Raw genomic sequence first — 9,517 nt, forward strand, 5'->3', positions numbered from 1 at the left:
TTCTGTTACAAACAGGTCTTTATTAAAGATGAGAAGCCAGGTCATTATTAAAGATGAGGAGGGGGCAGGAAAGGGGGACAGTGTCTCCTCTGTCCGCTGCCTTTGGCTGCCCAGGGTGAGGGAGCCCCTCTGCTCCACCCATGCCCCCCATAATGGCACATCTCCATGAGGCTGAGGCATGGGGGGCAGTATGAAAAATGGGGGTGTGTTCCAAGAAAAAATCCCTAATAAATAACAGAAGGGTTTGGGGTGACCTGGGCACAGGTGAGGGAAGACACAGCACCCTGAACCCCAAAACTGCTGAACTGGGGCAAGCCCTGCTTAAGTAGGGGGTTTGGAGGGACTGGGTGAGAGGCTGCACACAGGCGAGGGGCTAAGAGGGGAAGGGGTGCCCCCAAGGACCCTGCTATGGGGGAGCCTGCCCCCACCCTCCAGCGGGACTCCCTGATTCGGAGATGACTGGATGACAAAGAATGACCTCATCTCCCTCCTCTCCAGCGCACATGCTTAGACACGGGCGGTCCCCCATTGACTGGAATCATACCCACCCACTCTAGAAACTAAGGGCTCCTATTGGCTGTTCAGACGCTGAACACTAGCTGGAGTTGCCCTCTTGCTCGAGGATTCTAAGAAGTGAGGGGCAGGCTCCCATTGGCTGGAGCAAACTCCTTTTGGTTAGAATTCTGAGAAATAGGGGCCCTCATTGGCCAGGCAATGGCCAATGGGGTCAGGCTTTAGCCCTTAAAAGGGCAATCCTAGGGGCACGGGCCCACCCTGCATCTCTGCCCATTGGGATGTCCCAGATGGCAAGAGGGGATGGGGGGGTCCCCCAGATGTTCTTCCAACCATCTTCTGGTACCTGGGCCCGGCTGGTTTGGGGACAGGGGGCTTTGGCACTCACATGGCACACGCACACACACGCGTGGCAGGGAAGAAGTGGGGACCGGGTAGATTCTGGGTGGGTAGTCGGGCCTCACAGCAGGTGGTCACGGCTGGCAAACAGGTAAGGGCTGAAGTTATCCCGGTGGAAGGGGGAGGGATAGAGTCCACTCAGGGTGTACAGGTCCCGCAGCAGGGGCGTAGGCAGCAGCAGCTTCCGGCCACGTCCACCGCCCCCGCCTGGCCCCCCAGGTCCAGGGGAGGAAGGCGAGGGGCCCTGGCTGGGGGTCGGTGCTGGCAGGGGCAGGGGCAGCGGCAGGGGCGTTGGCTCAGACCTCAGTCGAGGGCGGGGCACACGGGGCGACGAACACATGGCTGGGGCCCTGGAGGACACACAGCTGGGGATCAGGTGGCCACGGCGGGTGCAGTTCTGCGGCTCTAGGGGTCAGAGATCAGGGAATCAGAAACCTCGGGCGGGGGCCACGAACGCACAGGGGAGGCTTCCGTGGCAGTGGCCGCCCATCCGGAAGTCCCCCCGCTTATCCCCCCACTGCCCCAACACTCACTGGATGGGGTGAGCCGTGCCGGTGTCGAATGCGGCCTGCAGGCCTCGGGTTCCTGAGACAGAGAGAGGGAAGGGGCTAGCGGGCCCCCTGGGCCCCACCGGCCACAGCCACAAGGGGTTCCTCAGGCAGACAGCCCCATGGAAAAGACAACCGGGGTTCTCAGGATTAACAGTGTCTCCTCAGGAGGGAGAGGGGGGTGTCCACAGAGATGGGTGATCCCTCCACCTCCCCAAGGCCCTGGGACCCCCAACTCTTTCCTGATTTCCTGCCTCCTTGAGCCCCCTCCACCCACCACCCTCTCCAGCCGGGAGCAGCCCCCGGCCCCCCTTACCTGGGCCACACTTAACTTTTCGAGGGGGCTGTCCATGGTGGGGGCTTGGCCCAGGTCCTCCCAGGGGGAGAGCCTTCGGCCAGAGGGTGGCCGGCTCTGGAAGTTGTGTACGACGCAGGTGACCTGGGACAGAGGGAGAGGGGAGTGTTGATTCCTGGAGCCAGGAATATAGGTGTTATGTAAATACCATCCCCGTTTTTCAGATAAGGAAACTGAGGCTCAGGTTTGGTCCAAAGCACTGTTCTGCCCTCTTTACTAAAAGGTAGGTACTATTACTTTTTATCCCACAGGGCCCAGACTAGGGTGAGGTGAGTAAGGCCAAGTTGTATAGGAACAGGATTCTATCCTTTTATTAAATTTCATTTCATTTTTAGAGGCAGGGTCTCGTTCTGTTGCCCAGGCTAGAGTCCTTGAACTCCTGAGCTCAAGCCAAGCAATCCTTCCACCTTAGCCTCCTGGACTATAGGTGTGCGCCACCACACCTGGCTGATTTTTAAAATTTTTTGTAGAGACAGGGTCTTGCTATGGTGCACAGGCTGGTCTTGGACTCTTTTTTTTTTTTTTTTAAGACAGAGTCTCGCTTTGTTGCCCAGCCTAGAGTGAGTGCCGTGGCGTCAGCCTCGCTCACAGCAACCTCAAACTCCTGGGCTCAAGCGATCCTCCTGCCTCAGCCTCCCGAGTAGCTGGGACCACAGGCATGTGCCACCATGCCCGGCTAATTTTTTCTATATACATTAGTTGGCCAATTAATTTCTTTCTATAGTAGAGACGGGGTCTCGCTCTTACTCAGGCCGGTTTCGAACTCCTGACTTCGAGCAATCCTCCCGCCTCGGCCTCCCAGAGTGTTAAGATTACAGGCGTGAGCCACCGCGCCCAGCCTGGTCTTGAACTCTTGACTTCAAGCGATCCTCCAGCCTCGGCCTCCCAAAGTGCTGGGATTACAGGCATGAGCCACCCCACCTGGCCTGGACTGGGGATATTATTATTGTTTTGTAAAATGTTTCATTAAAATATTATTGAGCTTTTATTTTTTTTTTTTTTTTTTATTTTTTTTTTTTTTTTTTGTAATAGTACCTCGAGCTAATGAGCTTTTAAATAATAGTGTTATTGAGTGTTGTGGTACTCTCTTATATTTTGCACTTAAGGTAGTGCCTCACCCTGGTCCTGGTATCCCATTTCACAGATGAGAACATCGAGGCAGGGTAAGGTTAAGGGACTGGCCCAAGGGCACATAAGAGTCCACACCCTTCACCATCATGAAGCCCTGCCTCTAGGACAAGGGGGCTGATGAAGGGTCTCCAGTGCCCGGATGGCTTGGGAGGGGACTCACCAAAAAGGTGGCGATGGCCGCCCCGGTCAGGAAGCCAGCCAGCACGTCCGACCAGTGGTTGCGGTACTCGGCCACGCGGACCACGCCCACCAGGAAGGCCGGGCACAGCAGGGCCAGGCAGAGCGAGGGTTTGACCAGGCGGGAGCCCTTCACGCGGAACACGAGAGTCACGTACATCTGCGGGAGCCGGACTGGTTAGGGGACAAGTGGAGGCGAAGTCCCCGAACCCAAGTGGACGGTGCGATCCAGGCTAGGGGGCGTGGCCAGGGGTTCCAGGGATGGAGTGGTGGACTCGCTTCGGGCTCTGGCAGGAGGTGCGCCCATAATGGCAAGGAGAGGGGTCGGGATTTGGGTGGAAAGGAGGGATCCCCAGGGATCAGGGTCATGGAGTCCCATGGGCCCTGCAGGGGTGTGGCTAGAGCACCCAAAGGCAGTGGACAAGGTCTGGGGCCCAGGTGTCCTTGGTACAGAGTCATAGATGGGTACATCTAACATGGTCACAGAACCCCAGAGGGTGGAGTCAGAGCTAAAGGGGAAGGTCCAGGAGCTCCAAGAGGTGGAGTCCCCCAGCCCCAGGGGACCACTGAGAGAGTTAGGAACATAATCCTGGAGGGACCCTAGAAAAAGGAGTCAAAGAAACACAGGGTATGACCAGGGAAAAGCAGGGGACAGAGTTAGAAGTCCCAGCCAATCATGAGTAAGGGGCGTGGCCAGGGCAACAACAGGTGGGGACAAGGCCCCAGTAGAGGTACAAGGACTCCAAGGGGCCAAGTCAAAACCCACCCACCTAGTCTCCCAGCCAATACCCAGAGCCTGTAGCATTTTGGGGACTCGGCTAGGCTAGAGGTTCAGAATCCAGCGCTCCAGGGATAATGTCCCCATCCCAGAGGGTGGAGTCAACAGTCTCCCTGGGGCGTGGCATTACTAGGTCAGGAGGCGTGGCCAGATTCCAAGGGGGCGGAGTCAACACGCAGTATTAGACTTGGGCTCAGGGGCGTGGCCAGGATCTGAGAGGCGGGGCCAGAGCCTCCAAAGGTGTAGGCTCCGCCCTCAGGGCAGTGTCACAGTGCCCAGGCTGGGTGTGGAGGAATCAGAGGCTCCGGTCCTGGGGGCCCCCTGCCCGCTGGCCACCACGCAGCCCATGCCCTGGTTTCCCACCCTGCAGCTCCTCGGGCTTACCGCCGTGTAGGTGACCGCGTAGGCGCAGAGGGCCGCGTCCTTGCAGGGGAAGGCGCGGCGCGCAGCGGCCACGAGGCTGGGGCTGCCAGCACAGGCGCCCTGGTCAGTGACAAAGCGATCGGGCCCCGGCCGGTCTGGTGAGGGCGGCGAGCAGCCCAGGGCCGTGTAGTTGGGGCGGCACACTGACAGGAAGTGTGGCGTGGGGTTCCCAGTCACCACCTGCCCCGCGTTGGCGAAGATGGTCGTGGTGAAGAGGCCGAAGGAGTAGACCCCTAGGGGTGGGAGAAGAGAGGGGGTTCATGTTCCAGGCCCTGATGTCCCCCTCGCCCTCCTCCTGAGAGCCCCCTCATGGCTCCATTGGGCCCCTATATCCTTGTTCCTGTGGCTGCCATTAAAGAACACCTGGGACCCCATTACAGTGAGGCCAAGGTCCTCATCCCTTTGGGGCCACCATGATGGCACTCTCTCCCTCAGGCTTCCTCTCCCTGGGACCCTCCTTACAGTACATCTGGCCTCTGTCCCTCTGGGATGCCCACTATGTCAATAGCGGGCCCTTCCTTGGAACCCCATTATAGCTGGGCTTGGACCCCTCAACGCTACCACGTCGAGATCGGGCCCATGCCTGGGACCTCCTAGGAAAGCCCTAATGGCATCTCTGGGCCTCTTGACACCTGTCCCTGGACTGGCTATTACTGCATTGGTCACTGTTCCCCTGGGGCTGCTAGTAATAAACCAGAGCCCAAGTCCCTCCTTGCTACCTGGAGCCACAGTCATGGTACTTGTAGGCCCTCTTCCTTCTTGCCCTCGACCCCTTCGTCTGCACCCACTGCCCCACCATTACCACGAGGCTGCCCCAGGGCTGTGTCCCTCACCCAGGAAGCGGACCAGCCTCCGCAGCGGCGGGCTGAAGCGGCAGCAGGCCCCGGACACGATGGTACTCTCCCCAGCGACCGGGAGGGTCGAAGGCGGGGCAGGGAAGAAGGCACGCGCCAGCTCCCCAAGCAGGATCTGCGGGCGAGACCAAGGCAGGGACCTCCTAGCCTGCAGGCCCAGCTCTCCACCCACCCCCACCTGGCCCACCTGCCTCCTGGGAGGTCCTCCCCACGGTCCGAGCAAGGGGACCCCCACAGTCTCACTGTAAGCGTGGGCCCAGCGGTGACGAGGGCGTAGATGAGTGCAGGGGGTGCTCGGCTGGCGGCCTCAGGCCCCGGGTAGGGCTTGGCGTAGGTGCTGTCATAGCAGAAGAATCCCTGGGTGTGCACGGGGAAGGTGTCCGTGAACTCCAGGCGGTAAGCCAGCAGGACCACGACACCCAGCAGCACTGACTGCCACCCAGCCGCGGTGGGGAGAGGCGATGGAGAGAGAACAGAGAGGGTCAGGGCCCGAGCTGAGGCCACAAGACAGGGACACAAAGATGGCGAGAGATGGAGTTGGAGAGAGACGGAGGGAGATGCAGTTGGTGGGGGCAGAGAAGGGTCTGGGCTTGGGAGAAAGTGGATGGCGCAGGTCGAGGTTGGAACCCGGGGAGTGCCACTTCTGAGTCCAAGCTCATAACCACTTCTCAAGAGAAAGGGGACAGGCACGGAGACCCCAGAGAGACAGGGAGCGAAAGATCAGGAAGAGAGGTGGCAGGACTGGAGCGGGGGAGATGGAAAATGGATATGGGGAGGGATACTGAGGTTGGGCAGAGACAGAGAAAGAGCCAGGAAGACGGGTGCGCCCCTCTGGGGAAGGCACTAGGGTCCTCACCTCCACGAAGACAAAGCAGGGGATGATGGAGAAACTCCTCTTCAGGTGCGGTCTCCCTCCCGCCATGGTGAAGGCCAGGCCTGCGGGGGCGGGGAGGGAGTGGGGGCTCCAGGGCGGGACCCAGGTCACAGCCCTGAGTCCTCTGGCCACACTCGCTGGTCTAGAAGACACAGCGGGGCCCTGGCTCGGCCCTCTGAGCCTTCTGGCCACAGCCCTGTAATCCAGGTCCCGCCCTGCCCCTTCCCATCGCAGACACCCGCCTCCCCTGACGCTACCCCAGAAATTCCATAGTGGTCCCCTTCCTGTCAGCCTACACAGGACATGCCAGCCCCAAGCCTTTAGTAGGACCTCTCTTCCCTGGCTTTTAGGAGAGACTCCTCCAGCTTTATGGGAGTCCCTCTCGCACCAGTTTTTAGGGGACCCATCCTCTTACCCCAGGGGGACCCCACAGGCACCAGGCCAGTCCCCTGAGTCCCTTCCCCCAAGGCCTCCACAGGGGCCCCTGTCTCCGTCCCCATGGGCTGCGGTGTCTGATGCGGGCTGATAGCCAGGTCCTCCTCCTCTCCCAGCTGCCTTCCCCTCCTTCCCCCTCCCCCCAGGCCGTCTGCCTCCCGGTTCTCCTCTTCCCTCCCCCCAGCCTCCCCCCAGCCCCCAGCGCTTCAGGGGACAAGACAGTGGCAGTCACGCCTGCTTACACCCATTCTCCCAGCCCGTCTCACCTGTGAAAGTGCCCTAAGGCTTCCCACAGGCCGCCACCACGCCCACAGACTCACACCCCTTCCTGGCACCCAGCAGAGCAGGGGTGGTCACCCCCATTGTGCAGATGTGGAAACTGAGGCACGGGCAGGCGAGGGTGGGCACGCTGGCTCCAGTGCCCCATCCACGAGGCTGGCTCTGCAGTGTGACGTGGGGTTGGGGTCACCAGGGGTTCCAGATGCCCACGGGGTCACCCCCGCCAGCACCCACGGGGTGCACAACCCAGCTACAGCCTCCACTCCAAACACACACGCACATACACCCGCCCCCCACACACACCGCGACATGGTGTCCATCCATCCCACCGTGAGGGCTGAGCTCCTGACGACTTCCAGGAGCTGTGCTGGGTGCCAGCTCGTGGGGTACAAGCCAGGCTTGCTCATTCAGACAGGTGTCCAACACAGGCGACACGCTCAAGGTACAGTTGGCGCACGGCCTGCCACAGACACCCACACGGATCAAACAAGTCCTCCCTCCCAAACACATACTCGCAGGCCACATCAGGGGACCCTACACACATCACAGCCCCACACAGCCCCTCCCCCCCACAGTCAGGGACGTGGACTCGGAGCTGCCAACACGCTTACTGAGTCACAGCGAAGACAGAGTCACCAACACAATGGGGGTCACAGAAACGGCCACAGTGTCACACCCTCAATTACAAGGCACTCAACGACAGCCACACACATCAACAGTCTCTCCTCCACACTGACAGTCCCAGGAGAGACATGTGCCATCCACAACCACAGCCACATGGCCACGGAAGGGCACATACATGCACCATGACACAGACTCACATGCAGGGCCACACTGGACAGGCAACGACCACAGCCACGCACACACCATCAGAATGAACACACGACAGCAGCCACACAATGACAGTCATATTCGCACCACCACAGGGACACCAAGACAGCCACACACAGGGATAACAGTCACACGGTCACCCCATGGCAGCCACATCATAGCCACACACACACACCAACCATCGGAGTGGTATCCACGACGACAGCCACACGATGACAGTCGCACACACATACACACCCGCGGACCCGTGAAGGTGCACAATGACAGTCGCACAATGAGAGTTACACACTGACACACAATGAATGACAACCACACAATCACAGTCACCCACAGCCACACTCGTCCCCGTTGCTTGGCTCCTCAGGCCTGGGGGCCCCCTCCCCGCGCCACCCTCCCTCGGCCGCGTCGCGAACCCCAGACCGCCGCCTCCCCTCCCCCTCCCCGCGCTGGACCCCGAGGGCCCGGACCCGCAGGAGCCGAGGACCGGGACCCAGGGTGGGAAGCCGGGGGAAGGGGGAGGGGGAGAGGGGGCGCCCCAGTCCATCCCCTCCCCTCACCGGGTCTAGGCCGCCGCCGCCTCGGCCCCCGCTCCGCCTCGGCTGCCCCGGCGCGGCGGCACGGACAGACCGACGGCCGGCCGGGCCGGCGGACGCGGAGATGGAGACACGATCGGCCGGCTCTGGCCGCGCCGCGCAGGCTCCGCGGAGGAGGGAGGGGCGGGGCCTCCCGGCCTCTCATTTGCATAACCCCATGGGGCGGGGCCTCGGGGCGTCTCATTAACGGGGCGGGGCGGGGCTTCGGGCGCTCTGGGGGGCGGGGCGCGTTAGCACAGATTCGGGAGGAAACCTAGAATGGAGGTTGAGAGGGAGGACCCCGGGGTGGGGGGCGCCGAGGGGAAGAGGAAGGCGGGGCTTCGGAGCAGGGCCCTGGGACGCGCCCCTCCCTCCCTCTCTGGGCCTCCGTTTCCCCATTTGGGCAGTGGCGGCAGCGGACCAGACCGCCAGGGCGCCCAGGGAGGATGGCTCTGTGGCCAGCGCGGAAGAGCCTGTCTGGCCGCAGATACCTGCGCAGATACCTGTGACGCCTAAGCTTGTCACGTGCTAAATCTGGCCTCAGGCTGTCCAGATTCTAGGCCTTCCGATCGGCCCCTGGGGTCTCTGCAGCCCTGAACACCGAGGAATTCATTGGAAGGGGGAGGGGATTTCTAGGCACCGGAGGCAGCAGGACCAACAGTCTAGGGGTAGAGGAGGGTCTCGGCTAGTTTATTTTCTCTCTGGAAGGGTCTTCAGGAAGAGCAGTCCCTGCTGCTCAAGCTGCGGATAGAGAGGGTGGGTCAGGGCCTGGCCTGCTCCCGGGAACCCCAGGGCTGCAGGGCAGGTGGCAGATGCCCAGGTCGCAGGTGGGACAGCCCCCAGCGCCCAGACTGTGGGAGTCCAGGGCAGGGCTGGGGGGATTGGGCGGGGCGGGGCGGGGTGGACGCCAGGGAGGATCTGCACCGGGAGGGAAGGAGCGGCTCTTGCTGAAAGGTGGCTGGGAAATGTCTTGGTCTGAGTCAGAGTCTGAGTCCCAGGAGTGGAGCGGTGGGCTCGGGCATCTGCGCCCCTTGCGGCCTGCGGGAGGGACAGGAACCCTGAATGTGACCCTCAAATATGGGCCCCGTGTCCCTTTACACCTCACTGATCCTCCACTATGACCTCCATGTCTCTTGAATGTGACCCAAGTGGCACCAAACTGTGACTTCAATGACCCTTGAATTTTACCCCATTGACTCTTATAAAAGATCCTAGTGACCCTGAACGTGACTCTCAGTGACTCCTGGATAAAACCTCCAGTGACTCATCAATGTGACCTCCAGTGACTCCTTAATGTGATCACAGAATAAGACCCAACAGATGTGACTCTGACTGTGACCTCCATGAG

At 61.0% G+C, this 9,517-nt stretch overlaps 1 protein-coding gene and 1 non-coding gene across 3 annotated transcripts; both read right to left on the reverse strand.

The window, feature by feature from the left end:
- On the reverse strand, window positions 1–8,293 carry PLPPR2 (phospholipid phosphatase related 2). 2 transcript variants are annotated; one of them, XM_012790590.2, is made up of 10 exons: window positions 8,155–8,293; window positions 6,754–6,928; window positions 6,035–6,114; window positions 5,422–5,610; window positions 5,158–5,293; window positions 4,286–4,557; window positions 3,107–3,283; window positions 1,793–1,899; window positions 1,446–1,497; window positions 1–1,317 (listed from the first exon to the last, which is right to left on the reverse strand). In XM_012790590.2, the coding sequence occupies exons 3-10, from the start codon at window positions 6,098–6,100 to the stop codon at window positions 1,285–1,287; spliced, it is 1,032 nt and encodes a 343-aa protein (XP_012646044.1). In that variant the 5' UTR covers window positions 6,101–6,114; window positions 6,754–6,928; window positions 8,155–8,293; the 3' UTR covers window positions 1–1,284. The 2 variants fall into 2 exon arrangements, with proteins under 2 accessions (XP_012646044.1, XP_012646040.1); XM_012790586.2 differs by having other exon boundaries at window positions 1,777–1,899.
- A 545-nt stretch (window positions 8,294–8,838) lies between these two features.
- On the reverse strand, window positions 8,839–9,276 carry LOC105885564 (uncharacterized). Its single transcript, XR_012915171.1, has 2 exons — window positions 9,094–9,276; window positions 8,839–8,910 (listed from the first exon to the last, which is right to left on the reverse strand). It is a non-coding gene; the product is annotated as an uncharacterized LOC105885564 (transcript).
- Window positions 9,277–9,517: the final 241 nt, after the last annotated feature.

The sequence above is a fragment of the Microcebus murinus genome, chromosome 27 (assembly GCF_040939455.1).
Source record: "Microcebus murinus isolate Inina chromosome 27, M.murinus_Inina_mat1.0, whole genome shotgun sequence".
Classification (NCBI taxonomy): Eukaryota; Metazoa; Chordata; class Mammalia; order Primates; family Cheirogaleidae; genus Microcebus; species Microcebus murinus.